General features: G+C 37.1%; 1 protein-coding gene across 1 annotated transcript in view; it reads right to left on the minus strand.

The window, feature by feature from the left end:
• The window catches only part of PRIM2 (DNA primase subunit 2), a 320,402-nt gene that overhangs the window by 123,641 nt on the left and 172,335 nt on the right, over positions 1–24,426 (minus strand). Inside the window, 1 exon segment of the mRNA XM_021691946.2 lies at positions 10,053–10,120. Coding sequence (XP_021547621.2) covers positions 10,053–10,120 — 68 coding nt within the window.

The raw sequence follows: 24,426 nt of genomic DNA on the forward strand, positions 1-24,426 counted from the left end.
TTTGGAGAAAAAAAAAAAAAAAACAAGCTCTGAGAATGCTAAAACGTTTATGACCATGTATTTACCAAATAGCTCTCACACCAAAGTACCTCCATGAGTCGCAGCCACTATGCACAATCTCATTACAAAGTCTACTCTTCACAAAGGGGACATACTTGCTTGCCAGGCTACAAAGCCAGCCAAAGAGACAGGAAATATATCATTAAAAAGAAAATCAGTAACTAATTTGTGTTTCTGTAAATATATTTTTATTTCATATATATTTATGTTTCTGTAAATCATTTGTTAACCCTTTTTTCCACTTTAAAACATGTTAAGCTAGCAAAGTGAATTAACCTATCTAAAAATCCCGAGGGAAATTTAGCATTCTATATAAATTAAGAGCGGTGGTTTACTTGTAAAACCGATGAAAACTGAGCAAAGGCTGTTTTCAACCTCCCCCCACCTCCGCAAAAGAACTCCCTCACTGTAATAGGCAGATCAGTGCCTTCCAAAGACGTTCTTACTCTAATCCCTGGAACCTATGAATATGTTAGATTACATGGCAAAAGAGACTATGCAGATGTAATTAAGGTTAAAGACCTTGAGATGGGGAGACTATCCTGGATATCTATGTGGGCCAATCTAATCACATGAGGTTTGGCTTTTCTCAGGATGGAAGCAGAAAGATACAGCAGCAGCAGAAGTAGAGAGGTTTGAAGCCTAAGAAGGACTTAATGTGTGGTTGCTGGCTCTGTGACAGAACCCACATGCAAGGACCAGAAAGAGACCTCCAGGGGCTTCTGGAAAGCCTAAGGAATGTGGGCAGCCTCTAGGAGCAAACACAAGACCTGGACTGACAGCCAGCAAGGAAACAAGGACCTCAATCCCACAGTCTAAGGAACTCAATTCATCCAACACTATGAATAAGCTTGGAAGCAAATTCTTCCCGAATCTCCAGTAAGGACCATAGATAGCCCTGCTGACATCTTGATTTTATCTCGATGAGACCCATATCGGATTTCTAACCTATAGAACTGTATGATAAAAAACGAGTGTTGCTTTAATCTACTAAATTTGTGGTAATTTGATATGCCTACAACAGAAGGTTCTAATCTAGATGCATTAATAAAATTTTAAAATTCTTCAAATGTTTCTTGAATTCTGTCTTTTTCAAGTCAACTGGTTCCACTCTGCCACTTTCTTGCCTGGGCAACATGACATCCTTAGACTAATGAGTTCTCTTGTTTCTTCAAAACTATTCACAACCGTTCTTTGTTCTTATCTCCGTCTGCTAGAAAACATCTATGTTAAATTCCTTCATCATGAAGTCAATATGACATTTCTTCTCCCAATTTACTTCATCTGGCCATACAGAAACTGCTAACATTCTTTAGTTTTTCTTCACAGGTTTATTCAACCAAAAAACAAACAAACACACACCCATAAATACCCAATAAAATGGGAATGGTTAAGTAAAAATAGACATATCTTCAACTGAGCATTATACAGCCACTTGAAATCAGAACCATGGAAATAAATTTTGTACTTAGTTATGACATATTAAGAGAAAAAGAATTTTTTTTAAAGTTTAACCACTTTATTTATAATTACATTAGAGAGATTGCAACAAAAGCCTAGCAGTGGTTTTATTAGTAAGGCAGGGTTCATTTCTTCCATTCTGCCAAATTTTAGTGTGCCTAAAAGTTTTATCAGAAACCATTTAAATGGCATTAAATTTGCAACATGATCCACATACAGATTTCCACCCCTCACAAATAACGATTTCCCATCTCTGTTTACTTTCCTTGGTTAAGGTGCAGCAATTCTTCCGGTACGGCTTTGGGTAGAGGCATGTGTGTAGGGAGATATGTGCCTATAAAATGGTCTTCTTGCCTTGTCAGAATATAAACTTTTTAACGGACCACATCTATTAGTTCCTTTGTATAGAATCAGAGTGTCCTTTTACAGTGCCCTTAACACAACAGGCTGATTTTCACAAATGCTTTTTGAACATTTCTAAGAAGGCATGAACATTTTCCATACAGAGTAGATTTCTAAGAAGGCATGAACATTCTCCACAGAGAGGTGGAAAAGAATAATTCAAAGACAATAAATAATGGAAAAGAAAATACTTTCTAATTTATTGGTATCTTACAAGGCACCTAGAACACCTTCACAACAATCACTGTACTATAAAAGCTTGTGTTGCCGCATGTAGGAAAGGAAATAAATAGTTCAAAGTAGCGCTAGAGGCTGGAACAGGTGATGAGAACGAGCTGACAAACAGGGCGCCTGGGTGGCTCAGTTGGTTAAGCGACTGCCTTCGGCTCAGGTCATGATCCTGGAGTCCCTGGATCGAGTCCCGCATCGGGCTTCCTGCTTGGCAGGGCGTCTGCTTCTCCCTCTGACCCTCCCCCCTCTCATGTGCTCTCTCTCTCATTCTCTGTCTCTCAAATAAATTAAAAATCTTAAAAAAAAAAAAAAAAAGAGCTGACAAACAACTAAAGCATGTGGACCATATTAATGAGGCTTTCATTTCAGCCCTGAATTGGCATAAGTCCCCATGCACTAAACCTTTTTCTAGCACATGCCCACACAATTTTCTGATTTCAGAATGAGAACTAATTCAAAAAGAAACACAGAAAACTGCACCACTATGGATACTGGGAAAAGTCTCTTACAGAGATTGCATTTGATATAAAATCTGTGGCAGCAAGAACTTTAGAGAAGTAAATAGAAATGGGTACATATTAACCAAATGTACTGCATTAGGAAACAAATTTACCAAAGGAGTCTGTAATAATACCAAATGAAGGAAGATGCTTTCATTATTTTAAATGATTTTAAAATAAAGGTTAATAGAAACATCTGTTTACAAACTCAGGCTGCATTACCAGTTAATCCATGTGATGCAGTCCAAGTATTTACTATAGGCAGTACTTTGCTTTGCTAGTTTATTTTAGCCTTCTTTGATTTCTATTTCATTGTTGGGTTGAAACATGCTAACAAAATTAGGAGAATGCATAATAAATACATGTTTTTAAAATTAGTTATTCTTTAACTGAGGATAAAACATTAAATAAGAGCAACTATTAAAGTGATCTATTATACTCTGGCCCCATTCATTTCACGTCTTGAGGAAGGAGTGTGGGGAAAGGCGCTGTTTTTAAGGGAAAAAAAATTTTTTGATCACACAACTAAAGTTATCACACGTGAGCTGCAAGTTTTCCTCTCTAGTCTCACCTGTTTATACTTACATATTTTTAAGTGACATAATAAAAATAATCTTAAACATATGCCCTTGATAGTCTAACACCATTTTATAAATATTATCCTATGGGTACTAAAATTAGGGTAGCAAAGATATTTATTTACAATAAACTTCTACAATTACAGAAATATAGCCCAAGACCTTTATATCTGTCCAAATTTAAAAATCAGTACACTATACAATTCACCCTAGAAAATGACGTGATGGAGGAGGATGACAGTAAAGACTCAATGAGATATGACCCATTATATGACACATCTAATGACAGGTGCTTTGAGGAAAGTAGATACGATGATTTACACAAATTCACTCTGGCATTTGGAAATTTAACTTTTTTTGTAAGTAAGCAAGTTTAGTTCTTCCAATAGAGGAGTTCTTGGTATCACTTTTGAAAAAATTGTAAAGTCTTATGAAATAACTCATTCATTTCTTTTGAGGGAAGAGAAATACAGACCCTGAAAAAGAAAAAACCTAAAAATCAGGTTTTCTTAACATGAACCTCTTGAGCCTCCATCACCAAGCTTTAAAATAGGGATAATGAGGGGCACATGGCTGGCTCAGTTGGTAGAGCATGTGACTCATGATCTCAGGGTTGTGAACTCAAGCCCCATATTGGGCATAGAGCTTACTTAAAAATAAAATCTTTAAAAAAAAATAGGGATAATAATAATAAAGGACCATCTATCATGGGATGGTCTCATGGGATGGGATGGTCTGAGTAAGAACTATAAAAACCCAGGTTGGAAAGTACATTGTAAACTCTAGCCAGTGTGATTTCTTGGTTCCATCTCCTCCTACACCTCTTCTAAAAACCTGCCACTTCAATTATTTCCTCTTAGTCCCATTGACCCCATTTTTCCCTTAACCTGTATATGTTCACCTTTCCAATCTGAAGGAAAAAATACAACTCTTTCTTCAACTATGAAACTCATACATATCATCCTCTTTCTTTCCCTGCTCTTTCAAGACTAGCCTACACTCCCTGTATTTCCACAGCTTAATTTCTCATCTCTTAATTGCTCATCAGTATCATTACAATGTTGTGGTTAAGCCACCACTGGCTCCCACATGCCTAATCCAACTGACATTATGTAGTTCTAACCTGACTTTTCTGTGGCATTTGATGGTGTTTACCATTCCTGTTTGAAATCTTTCCCTTGGCATCTTTGATCCCATTATCCTTTGTTGTGTTCCTGTTTCATTCAAGATTCCTCCCCGCTTTTTACTGGTTTCTCTTTTATCTCCTACCTTCATTATTGCCCCTCACAAGTTACTTAAACATTGATGTTCTATGTATGAGTTTTATTCAGGGCCATGTAGGGAGAGAGTATAGAGTGACAAGGGGACATGGCCCTGATTTTAGCCACCACCTAAACAGTGATGATTAGCAAATGTCTCTCTCTCGTATAAACCTCACTCTTAAACTGTGGCCCGTATTCAGCTATTTACGAAACATTCCCCCAATATGTTCCACAGGCAGCACAAGTTTAAAATGTCTGAAACTACTGAACCTGGAATCTCCACAACCATATTCATTCCCTAATCCCCTAGTCTTCCTTTATACTCCTTCTTCATTTGTGACAACATCATCCCCCAAGTGAGAGTAAAGTTCAGTCCAATGTGAGTACCCACTGGGAGCCACTATACTGGAATATGGAATCCGAAACAACTAAGTCATGACCCCACTGCTTAAGGAAATAATTTCACAAGAAACACAGTTCAAATAATAAAATCATGTATTTTGTGTTTAATTCTATTAGAAAGGTTTATAAATTTTGTACCATGTTTAAGTGCCTCTCAAATGAAGTCAAAACTATAAATCCCTTGAGAAGAGAAACTGGGTCTTATTTTTTTATTCCAAGCAGATAATTGGCACTCAGTTACTGATGAATAGATAGACACCACAAATGATAAAAAAAAAAAAATAAGCTTGTATTTCCATAAGACATTAAAGCAAAGTGTTTCTCTGTGCTTAATTTAACTTTTAACTAGAGAACTAAGAAAATCTGGACACATCACTTCTACATCCTCAGAATAATATATACCGTTAAGCAATACCCTAGCTTAGTAGGACGGCAAAGTGTTAACACTAATTCTCTTCTGAGTGTCTAAGTCCTGTAAAAATGATTTGAGACTCTCTTTGTGTTGCTACTTTAATTTTTACAGGTATTTGTATCATCTCCCAAATTAGTTTTATTGACAAATTTAATTAAAATACTGTTCATCATTCCTCTTTGATCATTAGAGGCACCAAACAAAATGAGACCTAGTAATGATGTCAGTCTCAACCACCTAATGTCTGTTTCCTCTAGGTAACATCTAAGCTATACGGGTCATGCAAACCAATGATGATTACTTTCTCATAACAAGATTATCATTAGAACCTTTCAAATCAAATAGCACTCTTTCCTATTTTGAACTAAGCAAAAGGAAGGTAAAAAGAAAAACATTACATTTAGACACCCAAAAAAGACAATTCAATATGCTTGAAACACATATCACAAGGTTACTTTGTACAACAGAAAGTGTCAAACTATGCACATCAGCTGCCACCCTCCATACAGATGTCTCTGACATGGTAATAAAATGAGAAGCCATTTCATTTAATAAGAATAAAAAAGCAACATCAGTTGGTGCATATTACATGTAGCATCTAGACCTAGTTGCCTAGCAACCAGTCCTGAGTGAACTCCACAGAGAATGAAAGCCCTAAACGAATGTACAGTTTGTGCAAATTTCAAGGACTTGAAGAGAAGTGTCAGTAGTTAATCTAAATTCTAGCTGACAATTACCATACTGAGGTGGAGGAAGGAGAACCCATCATTTTTCATAGAATCAAGCATTAACTAGAGGTGAAATTCAGCCATTTAGGTTTATATCTTCTGAATCAGGTTCTATACAAAAAAAATTGTGGTAATAGGACTTATAAATTACAAAAACATCATGCAGAAAAAAAACAACAAAGTATCACTGTTGTAACACCACTCATTCATTCAAAAAAACACATAATGAATAGCTATCATGTGCCAGATACTGTCCCAGCACTGGAAATACAAATATGAAAGTCACTTTACAAGCTCGTAAGCAGCCCATACTATAATGGAGTCATCAGAAAATAAACAAAGAACAACCACATTATGTGTTGTGTAATACACAAGTAGCCATGGGGGTATTGTGGAAACACATATAAAAACATCAGATTCAGACTCAGGGGAAGTGGGCCCACTGCAAACTAAACAGTCAGGGAAAACTTACCAGATGAGGTAACATGGGCTAAGTCGAAAAGGATAAGCGAAAGTCAGGTAAGTTACAGAAATGGAGGAAGGGGAAAACATCCTAGGCAGAAGAAAAAATATTTTCAAGGGCACAAAGGTCAACAACAGCAAGTTGTATTAGAAGAACTTCAAGGCATTTTGTTGTACTAGAAGTTAGGGGACCAGTACTAAGAGTCCAAAGAGACAGGGCAACACTTTCCAGAAGGACTTCATATGTCAGGCTAACAAGTTCAGACTTCATCCGGAATGAAACTAGGGAGACGGAGAATGATTTTAAGCCAAGGAATAATATAATCACTCTGGCAATAATGTGAAATATTTTAGAGAGCGCAAAGAAGGCAACAAGGAGAATAAATAAGAAGTTACAACAATAAGAGAGATCCTCAGGAGACAAAATCAGCAAGAGAGGGGGGCTGGGGAAGTGACTTACGCATAACTCAGTAACAGTGCTCTAGGAAACTTAAAAACCATATACAGTATTTATGCTACTCAACCCAATGAAATGCTAGTCTGGACCATCCTTAACAACAAAACAATGATTTAGAGGTTAAAAAGTGTCTGGGAAGGAAAAGTTACTATAGAGAAGGGTAAGAGAGGCAGAAAAGAGACAGGACAGAGGGAAGGGAGGAGGAAAAATATGATCAATTTTCCAATCCTGACAAATAAGCAACTGAGATTCCAAACAAATAAAAATTGAGGGGCGCGTGGGTAGCTCAGTCAGTTAACTGTCTGACTTCGGCTCAGGTCATGATCTCAGGTGCTGGGATCGAGCCCTGCATCAGGCTCCCTGCTCTGCGGGGAACCTGCTTCTCCCTCTCCCGCTCCTCCTGCTTATGCTCTCTCTCCCTCTCTCTGTCAAATAAATAAATAAAATCTTTAAAAAAAAAAAAAAAAAACAGTTGAGAAAAAAATCTTGTAAAGCTGGGGCGCCTGGGTGGCTCAGTCGTTAAGCGCCTGCCTTCGGCTCAGGTCATGATCCCAGCGTTCTGGGATCGAGCCCCGCATCGGGCTCCCTGCTCTGCAGAGAGCCTGCTTCTCCCTCTCCCACTCCCCCTGCTTGTGTTCCCTCTTTCGCTGTGTTTCTCTCTGTCAAATAAATAAATAAAATCTTTAAAAAAAGAAAAAAAAGAAATCTTGTAAAGCTATACTTTGTGCTGTTTGATACAAGGACAGGATCCTAGTCTCCTTTCATTCTCAATGAATTTTGTCTGAGCTCTGTGCAAAGGTAAATCCCAAGGACATTAACATATACATTTATGCATAACACAAATATGTCAAATATGACAAGAGTTTAATTCACCAATACGTACTACTTGGATTTACTAAAAGTATTTCATTTTTTCTTTTACTTCTTAAGCTTTACTTTTGATTTGAACATTTTGCCTTTTGTCCGTTAGAAGAATCTGAATGGAAATAGGAGAAAACCTTGAAGGAGAAATAGGCTGTGAAGATACATAGAGATCAGGATGGAATAAATCAGGGTGATTCAGGGTTGCTGACTGGAGAGAGAGAAGGAGGGAGGAAGGGAGGGAGGAAGGAAGGGAGGGTGGGTGGGTGGGTTGAAGGAGGCACATACAAACAGGTGAGAGAAGTGAGCTAAATCACTAATTGATAGATTATTGGCATTAAAATCAAGAACCAAACTCTCTCAAAATAGGTTAATCAAAGAGAATTAGCAATTTTGGTAACCAGTGCAAGCAAGAGGAATCTGGCCCTCAAACTTACTTTATAATTCATGACATAGCCTGTTTCTACCCAGTGGAAGGGAAGCATGTGCTGTCAATATGGGAATTCAACAGACTCTACAGCCATTTAATAAAAATTTTGTCCCTCTATATTTAGGTCTCTTGGACATACTCAAAAAAATAAAAAAATAAAAAGAAACCATAAAGGAAAACACTACTGGTGTTTGCCTACATAAAACCTGAAAATGTAGGTACGTTGGATAATGTAACATAATCAAAGACTTTCAGAAAAAAAAAATGTAATAACAAATACAACTCAGAATTACTATCCTTTACATCTAAAATATGTAATATCAAATGTAATCAGGAGATACTATCAATAAATGAATATACAAATAGTTAATCCCACTCCAAAATGAAAATGAATAAAATGTTTTAAAATCATTCTTAATAATAATCAATGAAATGTACTTGATCACAATGGTATCTCCATGATTAACTATTAAATTAGCAACGGTTTTAGCTGTCCTATATCTTGTTAAGGGTACAGTAACAATCTTGTGGGCAATCTTGTATAATCTAAAAATATAAATAGAATAAGGTTTTTGAAAAAGAAATACATATACTTAATTCTTTAAGATGGCTCATATGCTTTGACAAAGTAATGGCACTTCTGAAAACCTATGCTAAGAAAATGATCAAAAATACAGATAAAGATTAACATGTGGCATTTTTTATACTCGTGAAATGGAAATGGTGTAAATGCCCCCAAAAGGAGATGAATACACTACAGTACAGCCATATGAGAAAATACCACATAGTCACTAAAGATGTTTTTCAAGAAATGCTAATAGCAGAAAAAAAAGTCCTACAATGTTTATTCTAAAATGAAAAAAACCAGCAATTTTTATAAAAGTGCAATTTCAACACTAGGTTTTAAAATAGCATTGAAGGAAAATATACTACTTCTGAACAGTAATGATGGGTATTTTCCTTTCCCTCACTTTCCTGTACTTTCAAAGTTTTCTTTAAAAATAGTGAGAATATCGGGCACCTGGGTGGCTCAGTTGGTTAAGCGACTGCCTTCAGCTCGGGTCGTGGTCCCGGGGTCCTGGGATCGAGTCCCACATCGGGCTCCCTGCTCTGCGGGAAGCCTGCTTCTCCCTCTCCCACTCCCCCTGCTTGTGTTCCCTCTCTCGCTGTGTCTCTCTCTGTCAAATAAATAAATAAAATCTTTAAAAAAAAAAAAATAATGAGAGGGCGCCTGGGTGGCTCAGTCGTTAAGCGTCTGCCTTCGGCTCAGGTCATGATCCCAGGGTCCTGGGATCGAGTCCCACATCGGGCTCCCTGCTCGGCAGGAAGCCTGCTTCTCACTCTCCCACTCCCCCTGCTTGTGTTCCTGCTCTCACTATCTGTCAAATAAATAAATAAAATCTTAAAAAAAAAAATAATGAGAATATATTATTTTTTTAATTAGAACACAAATCCCACCTAAGTCATCTACCCCCAAATAACATGTGGGAGGTCCCAAAGGTATGCTCTGCATTTAAATTGATAGCTCATTCCTTTGAGATCTTTCTGTAGTCAACTCTGTTCATTTTAATATAAATTTACCAACTAGTTTTACACACTTTCATTGAATTAAAAAAGACTCCAACAGTATCCTAAAGTCAAGGGTAGCAACTATATTAAGAACTTCAACTTACATCACAGAATTAAAGCAAAGGAAAAAACTGTTAAGTTTTTAGTAACTGAAGGGGTTTTAATCACTTTAATATACTTTACCCACTTTAATGCACTTCGAATCATAAGCATAACAAGGGTGTGCCTTCATATTACCTGAGGTGGTTAAGTAGAGGCTGAAGTCTCTCATCGGACTGCACAGCAGGCAAGGACCTGGCTGTTAACTAAAAGCAGAGAACAGGGTTAGTAAAAACAGCAAACACCAAATACTGAATGTATCTGAACACTAAATGTAAAATGGGGACACAGGAGTAGAAAGAGAGGGAGTACTTAAAATGTAAGTACATTTTTTTCTTTTTTAAGTTAAAGAATTATACAGAAAGCAAACATGTTATATGAGTAAAGCTAACCATATGGCCTTAAGTTTTGCAGGGTATGCCAATGAGTTTAGAAGTAAAGAAAAAGGAGGTAAAGCAAAGAATAAGAGACTATCCTGAGAATATCTTTTCATGAGTTCATGAGAAAACCTAGTCATAAAAGTACATTTAAAGTACATTTTAGTCATAAAAATATTATCTTTCTAAATAAAAATGGAAAAACTTCTAAACTTATAGCAACCAACCTTGTAGCACTGAATCCTGGGATGAAGAAACTGGGGAGAGAGACTTTCATTTATAGCTAAGTCACTGTGAAATTGGTTACATGCAGAATTGGTTACACACACACACACACACACACACACACACACAAAACCATGCATTCCCTTCATTTTGACATTACTATAAGAAACCAAAAATATCTTTTAAACATACAAAATCAACTCAAAGTATTTAATATTGACATATGACCCCAAACTGATCTAGAAAAGAGAATGATAAGATTCAAAGCCTTTTTCTTAAATATTGTATACCTCAGGTTGACAGTGTATCATGAAAATGTGAGCCTTTGCTATACTTTACTGCAATATTAATGATATCTCTATGTATCTCTTTTCTTTCTGTACTTAAGAAAAAGCCCTCTTATGCTATAACAATTTAACCTCCCCAAATTAAGAAACATTCATCCAAAGCAATCAGATAGCTTGAAGTAACCTTAATAAAACACCAAAACAAAAATAAAAGATTTCTTCTGCATACAATTATGGCAAAATAGTTCTTGAAATCTACCCATCAATTATTTGACAATTCGCCAAAATGAACCTTCTTTAAGGCAAACAACAAACTGAAAAATATCCTTTGGTTTTATATAGGGTATCCTTTCTAATTATTTCATCCATTAATTAAAATGTTCTGGAAACAAAAAAGACATTTAATTCATAACACCTAATTTTCAGTATTATGCAAGTAAAATAAAACTATCACTTTTAAAACCTCTAATATATACTATATTTGTAGGAAAAAATGTTGACCAAAATGCCATATATGAAGTCATTTTAATTAAATCATATCCAATTAATAATAATGGAGAGGCATCCCCACTTTGGGGCAAAAGTTAACACAAGGCAACAGTTATCAGCTAATTTAAAATAAAATGAGACAATTAGTCTGCTGCAATTTTAGCACACAGCCAAAAGACTCTCAGTATCTCTAAGAAATGTTAAATCTAGTACTTCATGACATATAAAATGCTATCAAGGCTTTATAAACAAAACACTTTAATACTTTAATACACCCTATATCTGCTAATGTGGTCTAAAAAGAAAATTTATCTAGATATTTCAAAAGTCAATTTTTTGAAAACAGATGGAGCAGACAGACTGGGCTTTTTCAGTTACTTCTGTCAATCTATATAGCATGCTTTCTAATCAAACTGTCTTTTTCTAAATGAAAGCAAACAAACAAAACCTTTTTTTACACCTCAGTAACAATAATATATTTCTAAATGTCTGTTTATTCCATAGAGATTTCTCAACTCAATTCTATCTTTTTTTTTTTTAAAGATTTATTTATTTGAGAGAGAGAGCACGTGAGCGAGCAAGGGGGAGAGGGGCAGAGGGAAAGGGAGGGGGAAGCAGACTCCCTGCTGAGCACGGAGCCCAATGGGGGCTCCATCTCACAACCCTGAGATCATGACCTGAGCTGAAACCAAGAGTGGGTGCTCAACTGACTGAGCCACCCAGGTGCCCCAACTCAACCCCATCTTAATCTTAGCCTTCATTTCTTTTTTCTTCAACTATTAATACATCTCCACTCACTGCTGTTTCTGCCTCCACTCTTGCCTCTTCCCTAATTTATTCTCCACACCAAGGCCAGAGTGAAATTTTCAAAATGAAAGTTAACCATTCCCCTAATCAAAATTATTTAATAATTCCCTTAGGCTCTCAGGCTGACATTATTACACGTGTTCTTTCATTAGCCTTTCTCCTAAAATATCCTTTTGGGCCACATCGCAGGAGCATAGGATGAGTAGGACTGATTACAGGCACACTGCGGAGATACTTCAAGTTCGGTTCCATACTACCATAACTAAGCAAATACCACAAAACAAGTCAAATTAGTTGGTTTCCCAGTGCACATAAAAGTTATGTTTACACTATACTGTAGCCTATTAGGTACGCAATGGCATTATGTCTAAAAAAATGTACATACTTAATTTAAAAATACTTTACTGCTAAAAAATACTAACCATCTTCTTAGCTTTCAGCAAGTCATAATCTTTTTGGTAGAGGGTCTTGCCTCAATGTTGATGGCGGCTGCCTGATCCAGGGTGGTAATTAGGTGGCTGTGGCAATTTCTTATAACAAAAGAAAAATATGCCACATCAATTAACTATTCCTTTCAGAAACGATTTCTCTGTAGTATGTGATGCTGTTTGAAAAAAATGTACCCACAGTAGAAGTTCTTTCAAAACTGGAGTCAGTCCTCTCAAACCCTGCCACTCCTTCCTCAACTAAGTTTATGTCATGTTCTAAATCCTTTGTTGTCATTTCAACAATATTCCCACCATCTTTACCAGGAGTACATTCCATCTCAGGAATTCGCTTTCTGTGCTCGTCCCTAAGAAGCAACTCCCCACTTGTTCAAGTTGAATCATGAGATCACAGCAACTCAGGCTCATCTTCAGGTTCCACTTCTAATTCTAGTTCTCTTGCTGTTTCCACCACATCTGCACTTCCTCCGCAAAGTCTTGAACGTTCCCTTAAAGTCCTCCATGCAGGCTGGAATCGACTTCTCCCAAACTCCTATTAATGTTGATATCTTGACCTCTTCCCACGAATTACAAATGTTCTTAATGGCATCCAAAATGGTGAATCCTGTCCAGAGGGTTTTCAATTTACTCTCCCAGATCCATCAGAGGAATCACTATGTATGGCAGCTAAAATCTTACAAAACATATTTCTTAAATAAGACTTGAAAGTTTGAAGTTACTCTTTGATCCACGGACTGTAGAAGAGATATTGTATTAGCAGGCATGAAAACATTAATCTTGTACATCTCCACCAGAGCTCTTGGGTGAGTGGGAGCATTGTCAATGAGCAGTGATATTTTGAAAGGAATCTTTCTTTTCTGAGCAGGAGGTCTCAACAGTGGGCTTAAAATATTCAGTAAGCCCTGCTGTATACACATGTGCTATCATCCAGGCTTTGTTGTTCCATTTATAGTACACAGGGAGAGTAGACGTAGCATAATCCTGAAGGGCCCTAGGATTTTCAAAATGATAAGAGACCATTGGCTTCAACTTAGAGCCACCAGCTGCATTAGCCCCTAACAAGAGAGTCGGCCTGTCCATGGAAGCTTTGAAGCCTGGCACTGACTTCTCCTCTCTAGCTATGAAAGTCCTCCATGGCATCTTCTTCAAATATAAGGCTGTTTCATCCACCCTGAAAATCTGCTGTTTACTGTAGCACCTTCAGGAATTCTCTTAGCTAGAGCTTCTGGATAAACTGCCGCAGCTTCTACATCAGTACCTGCTGCTTCACCTTGTACTTTTACGTTACGCAGGCAGCATCTTTCCTTCAACCTCATGAACCCTCCTCTGCTAGCTTCAAACTTTTCTTCTGCAGCTTCCTCACCTCTCTCAGCCTTCAGAGAACTGAGGAGTTAGAGCTTTGCTCTGGATTAGTTTTGGCTTAAGGGAATGTTATTGCTGATTTGATCTTCTATCTAGATCATGAAAACTTTCTCCATACAGTGTTAAGGCTTTCTTATCATTCATGTGCTCACTGGAGTAGGACTTGTAATTTCCTTCAAGAACTTTTCCTTTGCCTTCACAACTTGGCCGTTTGGCACAAGAGGCCTAGCTTTAGGCCCATCTCGGATTTTAACACGCCCCCCTCACAAAGCTGCATCATTTCTTTAAAGTGAGAGACAAGTGAGTCTTCCTTTCATCTAAGCACTTAGAGACCATTGTAGAATTATTAATTGGCCTCATTTTAATATTGTTGTGTCTTGGGGAACAGGGAGGTCCAAGAGGAGAGAGACACGGGGGAATGGCTGGTTGGTGAAACAGTGAGAACACAGAAAACATTTATCAATGAAGTCTAGGTCTTCTTTGGGCACAGTTTGTGGTGCCCCAAAACAATTACAATAGTAACGTCAAATATCATGGATCACAGATCACCATAACAAATATAGTAATAGTGAAAACGTTTGAAATATAAGAATTACCAAAAGGTGACAGAGACACAAAGTGAGCTAATGTTACTGGAAAAATGGCACCGATAGACTGGCTTTGATGCAGGGTTCCCACAAACCTTCAACTTGTTAAAAAAAAAAAAAAAAAAAAACCCCACAATATCTGCGAAGCACATTAAAACAAGATATGCCTGTGTCCAGCTTCTGCCAACTCCACAAGACATAAGAGAAGCATATCAGGTAGAAATTTGCCATAGCTCCAGTTTCTGGAACACATACGCTCAATGATTTGACTCCCGCCTCACCCCTTCCCATTTTCTGTAACTTATTTTCACACCTTAATCACTGACAAGAAAAATTCCTCAATCACTGGTCAATGCCTGAGTAAAATTATTTTGAGGAAGATTTTGAGTTTTCCAAAGGTTTTGCTTTCAATTTTTAAAACAATTAGCATTTTCAAAAAGAGCATGCATCTCTTCACGGTAAGCAGATGAGGTTATAAAGCTATTCCAAAGCTCTTTAAAGCCATCTGCTGACCTTTTGCTAACAGAAAATAAACCTCATTTTAGGGACTGCTGGCTCCATCATTTCTCTCTGAGCCCAAGTAGCTCCTACTACACTCACCGGACCATGAGGGGCACTGCACCCCTACCATTGGCAGGACAGGTATTTAATTTATTTAAAGCTTTTCAAATTCATGCTTTGAGCAAAACTAAATCTAAATCAAAACTAAATCACAACTGTCAGCCTTACAAAAAAGCAATACACTATCATAACAAGATTTTCGGCATTAAAAAACTTTCCTCTATAACAAGAAATGAATAATTGTCTAGTTTAAAAAGACTTTGGTTTCCACATGTTTTGTTTGTTGTTTTTAATAAAAAATACAGCAGTGTCCTTGACATGTAAGAATGAAAGGGAAAGAAGATCTATCACAGTTTACGTCGTGAAGACTAAATGGGTTGTTTGAGTTAGGGCTGTTTCATGGGAACCAGAATAAAAGCTGGCATAACATATAGTATACTTCTTATTATTGCTGAGAGGTTGGGATGTCCTTTCATTATTAAGAATATATCTAGCAAAATGAATTAATTAATGCAAGGCCTGTGTGGTTTTTAATCAAGCATAACAAATAACAGATTCTTAAATAAATCTCATTTTAATGATCAGGATCACTGAGTCTGTCTTGCATTTTGCCCTATTTTTAACTACAAAAAAATAAGGCATTTTGCCATCTAAGAAGTCTCCTTTTAATGCCAATAAATACCACATGGATTCAAAGGTACAAAAACCAAGAGAAAGTCTGGAGGTATGTGGTCCGACCTTGTCACTCCCTGCCTGCAGAAACCAGGTTCTTCAGACCACAAGCAGCTAGCTACTGCCCACGTGCAGAGCCTGTGCTGGCACCTGAGATCAGGACCCACACAATACACTGCCCTAGTACAATCCAAAGCAAACCATACTTGGCATATAAACCAGTCAGAGGCCTTTGCCCAATCCCAGTGTGATTCTGTCTCCTCTAATTTCCTTCACTTTTCAAAACAGGACAATGCTCTTCAAGATGCACAAACCCATGCACTTTCAGTCTTGAAGATCCCCAGATTTTGCATTCAAGGTTCCTTCAAGTCGTTTGCAATTTGGCTCAAATGTAATGGCCTCCCAGAGGCCTTCCCTAATCACCCTTGGTAAAGCAGTACCTCTCTGCAGGTATTGTTAGTCAGGCAACTTGCAATAGTCATCACTATCTGAAATTACCTTTGTACTTTGCTTATTTGTGTGTCTTCCTCTCCCCAAAAGAATATAAACTCTCAGGGCAGAAACCTTTTCTCTCCTGATGACCACTTTTCCCCCACTGCTTAAAACCGTATATGGTGTGGCATACCGTAGGCACTCAGTAAATACCGCAGAGTAGACGAAAGGTTCACCTCGCTCAAACGTTTCCAATGGAAGCATGGGTTTAGAGAAGTCTAGACGCTGACCCTTTCGGTCCTGCATTTCTAAATTTTTCATAAGTGAATATGACCTATCAACTAGAAGGGCCACACATGTTTCTCTTTTCATTTCTAGCTGACTAGAGTATCTTCAGTCCTCCCTTTACAAGGAGGAGCAGTGTCCTACCACTCAATGCAATTGAAACTACAGCTCCCTGGTTCAAAGGAAACAAGTAGCCCAAAAACACAAGTCCAAAACTCAAATTATGGATATACTATCACAGGCATTACCAAAAGACTAATCATGACACAGTTCCTTCTTTCTAATCTATGTCTTTCTGCATGGTTTTCTGTTTTGTTTTGTTTTGGTCATTAAATAATAGCTATAAATAAAGCAAAAATGTCAACTAAAATCTTTTTCCAACGTTAGTGGAAGTTTAAAACACACATCAAAATTCAGTCTTCTACAGTGAATGTCCATTAAAAAAAAAAAAAAAACTGGCAAGACCGCAACTGCTTCAAAAATTTACAGAAAATGAGCAAGTAATAGGGTACATATGATTCTATTCAAATAAGGCTCACTTAGATGTAAAAAAATATATATATCCTTTGGCATTTATTTAATACTACTAAAATGAAAGTGCTGTTACACAATTTTCAAGATACTACTGTTAACTGTAGGTAAGTTACTTTGAAAGGGAATCTCAAAACACTCCCAGCTCAAAAGCACGTGAGGTTGCAAGAAAATTTAAATTCAAATAGCAATCCGAAGATTATCCACTCAAGTATGGAAAACCTAGATATAAAGCAGACTTGGTTCTCATATCTTTTCAAGAGTAAGGCAAACACAGAAAATATTTTCTTCTTAGATTTCCACTCAAATTAGATCAGCCTGGAAAGAGTAATTTTTAGAATTATGATCCTGGAGGTAAGCACATAGGTATCTATTTTATTCTGCATACATTTGTGTTTGAAACAGTTCAAGAGAGGAAAGGAAGGAAGGCTGACTGATTTTCTAGCACTGTGAGGAATGGCTTAGAGGTGGGTGATCCAGGGATCTAAGATGAAGAATCAAATCATGGCAGAAACAGTGGCAATAGAAAGGAAGACATGAATGGGAGAAACATGAAGGAGGTATATTCTACATAATTTTATGCCTAAAACAGGAGAAATTATAGAAGATATCCTGGTAGGTAGATTGTTCTATTAATTGCAACAGAGTAGCCACAGGAAGCAGAGGAAAGAAGAAAGGAAATCGTGTGTTTTGGCATGCTGAATTCGAGGTGCTTCTGAATACCCAAGACGCAACTGAACATGCGGATCTAGAGCCCTGGAGAGGATATGGTGCTAAAGATATAAATTTAGGTGTTGTCAGCAAATAAGTCACAGGTAAAGCCACGGACTTGGCAAAAAAGGCCAGGGATTATGCATAAAGCAGGGATGCCCAACTGTCAATTCACTAGTAGGTTATCAGAGTACAGTGTTGAGGGTTCATTCCAAGCTGCATCCAGGAAGAGAAGAGGACTGAATGCCAACATCTGCTCTGGATACGGAATGGGAGATTAGAGGTATCTGCCTGGTATGTGCTATCCCTAGTGGGAGTAATAAGGAATTTTGCCAAAAGACTTAAAAGTTTATAACACTGATTCTAAGCAATTACAGATTCATGAGAGAGGGAAGGTGGGGGGAGAGAGAGAGACAATACAACCAACAGATCCTTTAACTCTTTCATTAAACACCTGGAATAAATGAATTACAATTTGTAAAAGAAAACGTTCCCTAAGGAAAGCACTCTGCCTCCTGGTTGTGAAGCTATTGCTCTTAACACCCTAAAGGAGACTGCTGTCAGCCCGCTGCTGCTCTGAAGCAGAATTTGTAAAAGGGCCCACAGAAAGGGGGAAAAAAAATCATGATCTCCTCCTCCGAATGGCGGGCATGAAGGGAGGGAACAAGAACACACAAGCAGGTGAACTACATAAGTAAATACATTGAATGGTTCTTAAAGAATCAACAGACATTTCGAAAACAAAGGTGACTCAATCAGTTGAAAATGAGGAGCAAGACAATGGCTTCGTTTTAAAATAATAAATCCCTTCTTTCTGAATTATTCACCCAACGCTGGCTAAATTAAAACACATAAAAATGACAAGAAAACAATGCTCACTTGGAAAATATTGCTCAATTTTGTTCTCTGGCATTTTTACCCTCTACAACTCATTTCAGCTTCCTTATAAAACTCAAGAGGAATGACAATATGCACTAATATCAAAGTTGTACCTTAAAAGAATTCCAAGATGGGTATCAGCACAAGTTAGACCTTTCCTTTCGTTTAATCTTGTTCTACTCAAAGAGGCAGAAGAGTACTCTCTTCCAGTGACATTAGGGCAGTGACATTTATGTACATGTACAAATGGCAAAGAGATCAAATTCAGGTGTTCTTTGAATAGACTTTATTTTTTAGAGCAGTTTTAGGTTCACAGAGAAACCGAGAGGAAGGTACAGAGATTTCCCGTATACTCACATGTATAGCCTCCCCCATGAAAGTGACACAGTTACTACAACTGACGAATTCACAGACACATCATTATCACCCAAAATCCATAGTTTACATTACGGTTCACTCTTGGTGCTGCACATTCTATGGGTTTGGACAAATGTATAACACATGTATCTACCACTGTAGCAGCATACAGAACAGTTTCCCTGCCCCCCCAAATCCTCCATGCTCCACCCATTCATCCCTTCCTTCCCCCATCCCCAATTCCTAGCAAGCACTGATCTTTCTACTGTACTCTCTCCACAGTTTTGCCTTTGCTGGAACATTACAGGGGCCAAAGGCAGGCCTCTCCCAGATGGGTCACTTGGACATGAACATTATTTTGAGTTAACAACAATCAAAACCCAGCAGATTCAGGAAAGGCCCTTTACTTCCCCTTCAACCGCCTGCTTGTACTAGAAAGAGAGCTATTAACAGAGATTCCTCTTTACGCAAGAAACTAACAGGGCAACCTTTGTTTTTCAAGCATCTCCTCACCTTCCTGTTAATGGTTTTCTCCCCTTTGTATCCTCAAACCATAACCATCTCCTTAGCTCATATAAGCAGTATGTTGCCGCACTGTCTTTGGAATTTCCATGTCTGTGTGGATTCCCCATACATATGCTATTAACTTGGATTTTCTCCTGTTAATCTGTCTCATGTCAGAAGCACCCAAAGGGAAAGAAAATTCTTCCTCCCCAACAATATCACATAGTTGGAATCATACAGTATGTAGCCTCTTCAGATTGGCTTCTTTCACTCAGCAATACGTATTTAAGGTTCCTCCACGTCTTTTCTGCGTTTGATAGATCATTCTTTTTAGCATCCCATCATCTGGATGTACCCCCAGTTTACTTTTCCATTCACCACCTGAAGGACATCTGGGTTGCTTCCAACTTTTGGCAATTAAGAATAAAGCTGCTATAAACATCCATGTGCAGGTTTTTGTGTGGACACACGTTTCAAATAGGTGTCTTTTTAAGTTAAGAACAAGTGGGAATGCTTTTCAAAATGTCTTTACAATCTCATTTCATAAAAGATTTGAGATGGCTCCTACTGCACCTTACTTCACACAAGACATTTCGAAAACAAAGGTGACTCAATCCGTTGAAAATGAGGAACAACTCAAACTCTAGAATACTAACACTTTTCTACTAAGTTGAAGATGCATATATTATGCTTATGCATATGTTCTAAGAGACACGAAATTTATACGTTGAGAAAATAATTTTTGAAATCAAAAGGCAACAATTTCTTTAAAGAGAGACCTCGCAGTAACAAAAAGATAGAGCTCTAGAGAGAACAGGTTGTTCAACAGAACTATCACTTTTATTACTGGGACCAAGGCAGATGTCAAGTAAAATTAACTTTTACAAGCAGCTGCTCTTTTAACTTCATTGATTTTAACAATGGAAAATCCTGTGTCTTTCTGAACTTCATTTTCTTATAATAGCAAGGGATCCCAATTACAAATCCCAAACTGTGAGAATCCCCCTTGCTTCTGGAAACAAATTTGTCCCCCAGTTTCATGTTCCCCCTTGGCTGCCTGAGATGCTGTTCACCACTAGTCCTAACACTCTAGTACTTACATGCCCACAGCACTTTCTGGTTGTCACTGGGCGCGTACACATATTATCTCACTTGATCTTCACAACAGAGTTGGTTTCATCAGTACAGTGCTTGAGTACATGAAAATTTCTCTATCAGCTAGCCTCAAACATGATTTTCAATATGTAGGCTCTAAAAACCAACCAACAACCTTGTCAAGCAAAACGCATAGATTTCATTTGAGCTCTAAACATGCCCAAGTAGTTTAATTTCCAAAGAATATTAAACAGTGCAGAGTTAACAAGATATTTCCAGTTCAGGGGTCTGGATGATATGAAGAACTGAGAGAGTAAACCTGGGAATAGTGAAAGCAGACATCCCAGTGCTGATTTTTGATCATGAAACCTATGGAGTGAAAAGAAGCTTGTTATTCAGAGGCTAACCTAAGCACCTTACTGATGCTTTACATCATTTAGAAATGTAAAACAATTGCTTGAGCAAGGGAAAAAAGGGGATTAAGAGATGTGCAGTGATAAATGTACATGGATCACTGGATTTTTTTCCATAAAGTAAAACACCCATAAAGTCATTTTACTTCTAGAATACTCCCAATAATTTTGGTTCAAAATTCTTAAGCTACTATAGCAAGCAGTTCCACAATTAGACTTCTCATAAGCAAAACAAAGATCTGGCAAGTGGAATTCAACACATTTTGTTTTTCATGGTGGCACCCAAGAGATAATGAATTGTCAAACTTTCGGTTGTCTTCTTAAAGGACTGCTCTTGTGGAGTAGGAATGAGGGCAGCAGCAACACAGCCAACATTCCTCACGTTTTTACTACATGCAGGGCATTTTAGTGGGAGTTCTATATAGACTCTAATCCTCACAAGATTCCTAAAAGTGCTATTATCCCCAGGGCACCCCAGGGCTTCACAGACTATTCACCCAAATGAGACCTGGAACATCCAAGCAGAGGGAACAGATGACCCTTATGCCCTAAAGCACCATTTAGCCTCATGTATTTATCTTACCCAGAATTTGCATTTGATTGTAGAACCTGTCCTTCTTGGTTTTACTATAAAGTTGTTTATTTTACCATTGAGTAAAACAGTGCCATTGCTGTCCTATATATATCTTACACATTCCCTAATATAGCCAGTCCTAAATATCTGGCCATCCTATAGCTTTAAAATACATGCTACCATATTTCTACTCCTTATAGTCTCCCTGAAAGAAATCTCCAGTGCTACATTTGGGACTGGGGAGTTGGCTGAAATGATTCTGTACCTTGCTAGATTTCACTGGCCATAGCCTGTGTCCTTTTGTACAACTACCACAATTACACAGAGCCAGAACTGACATTTGTTCAGCCATAAATCTTTATATGCAAAGACTCTAAAAATCATTTAAATTCCTGGACTTCTGAGGCAGTAACTGAAGTTCTAAAGTTCCTTATTCATTATCATAGTTTCATTCATCATTTTTGTCTCCCAAAACATCTATACCATATTTACCTAAGTTTACATTTGTCAATTTCCTATTTAATGCAAGAAATATACTTATCTGAGTTTTCCAGAACCAAACTGTTCCTTTTCTGTTGGTTATTTGTAACCATGACTCCTGAGCAAAATATTATGTGGAAATTTTTCATAAAGCTTCCTAAATACGCACACAAATTCAACTACGTGCACTGAAATTGCCAACGGCATCTATAGGCTTCCAGTAAATGTTTAAAAGATTGCCCAGACAGAATAGTGGCTTTCATAGTGCATGTTATTCATCTTCTTTAAGTAGTACATCCCATGATTCTTTAACTTCCTGCTGAGTCTATTTCCTGGTATAAATGTCAGACATAAGCTACACATTACAGTGGCAATCTTATCTCCATTCTAAATATTACTAAACAATGTACCACTTCTAATGTTGGAAACTTTAAACATAATTTATTCTGTACATTTACATGGTTAAATTTATTAAGTAATCTAAAACTAATATCAAAATATCCACAATTATATTTATTACCAAAGTGAAAGATATGTATGTGTAAATTTTCACACATTTTCTACATTTTTCTACAACAATGTTTTTTCCCTTGACGTGGACTTTTATTAACACTTGGAAGTAGAGACAGAGCAATAGGGAATGGAGTGAAGGAGGTGGACAGGATTTTTATTAAAGCATCGGTAACAGTCATCTGTTGGATGACAAAATACAGTCCTTGGGAATGCACTTGAAGAACTGGAGGGTCTCAGGTCATTAAAAACAACTGATCAACAAGGATACATAAGACTTCATTTCCTTCCACAGCTGAACTTAAGCCACTGATCCAAATGTATAGTTCAAGGATGGTAGTCCCAGATGGCTAACAACATACCTCTAATGTTTATGTTAACAGATGCTGCAGCAAGTATTCATTTGCTTAGTACTTCAGCTACTTTTCCTTTCCTCTATGACTTAATTTTCACTGCTGTCTTAGAGCACCTTGATTTCTTCCTTAATAAAGACTCTGCCTTTGCAGATACAGAAAATGTTTTTAGTTATGTGTAAAACAGCCCAGTGTGCCTTCACATCTCACTCATAGTTTATTTCTCTAACCTGAAATGAGATACTGTACTATTTTTGGATTCATTCAACTTAGTCGAAATTTAAGCTATTTTCTATATTCATTAAGTAGTCCTACAGTTTTCCTTCAAAAATAAAGCCATTATATAATTTTGTTCCTCTAATAATTTTTATATTTAAGCACTCCTGAGAGGAGCTCCTTAAAATACTTGACCAGCTTTCAATTACACAAAATTAGAGTCTTGTGATTAATTATAGAACTTCTGATTATATTTAAAACAAATCAGAACAGGAAAAATAAATAATTTCCATTACTAGGACATAAACATCAGTAACAACCTCTAACTATGAAATGGAAATAGAAAAGTATAATGTCTTTACTGTGGTAAGGGCATTTAAACAATGACAACTGAACTTTTCGCCTCAGCACTCTATCAGATGCATTTTCAAAATGGTTTTTAATTCATCATAAATTTAGAGACAAAGCTCATTAATACAACTGAGGAAGTAAGAAGGAATATGAAATAAATGTATTTTGAAACGTTTCAACAAACATAGCAGGGTACCCCAAGTCCTATTCTTTCTTCCTTTTATTTTTTTTTTCCAAGATTAGGAATCATCATAAGTAACAACCTGGATCACTGATGTCTTCTCATTTCTTATTTCAAATAACATACAATCCCCTTAAGAACATAGGCCCAAGCCCCTGAATTTAATTTATTAATATAAAAGAAATCATTTCATTGTTAATCTAAATCACCTAGTAAATTTAAACTCCATGCAAAATTCCATTTTTCTAAGAAAAACATATTTTTCTTACTATTTCCTTTCAGGTTATGACCTCTTCTATTATTTTTAAGGTTGGAGATAATTACCAGAGTCTATGGTAAAGAAGAGATGCTAGTCTAAAAACTGAAAGAATCCTTACCTGCTTGCTTAGACAGAGAAGGTTGTTTTTGTTTTGTTTTAAATAATATGGCTATTAGAACAACTGCCTATCATTCTGACTGCCCAAAATTATGAACTGCCATTTCAGTGATGGAATGGACCCTAGCTAATATTTTCCTGCAAGCTATCAAGGGTGTGTGGATTCTAGACCACCATGACATACTATTAAGTGCACCTTTCCCATCTGACTCAAAGCATCAAGGTATGAAATCAAGAGAGGGGATAAAGTAAGCATGTTTAAAGATACATTTCCTAAGAGTACTCATTTTAGTATATCATATTTGTAAAACATCCTTTGATATCAGAACAGCTAGCTGAGACTTTTAAAAGACCTTGACATACATTTGACTGATTGCTTTCCAATGACATTATTTCATACTTTCTGGCACAATCGGGCTGATAGTGTTTGATGGATAACCAGACAAGCAAA

Source organism: Neomonachus schauinslandi, chromosome 8 (assembly GCF_002201575.2).
Source record: "Neomonachus schauinslandi chromosome 8, ASM220157v2, whole genome shotgun sequence".
NCBI classification, from domain to species: Eukaryota; Metazoa; Chordata; class Mammalia; order Carnivora; family Phocidae; genus Neomonachus; species Neomonachus schauinslandi.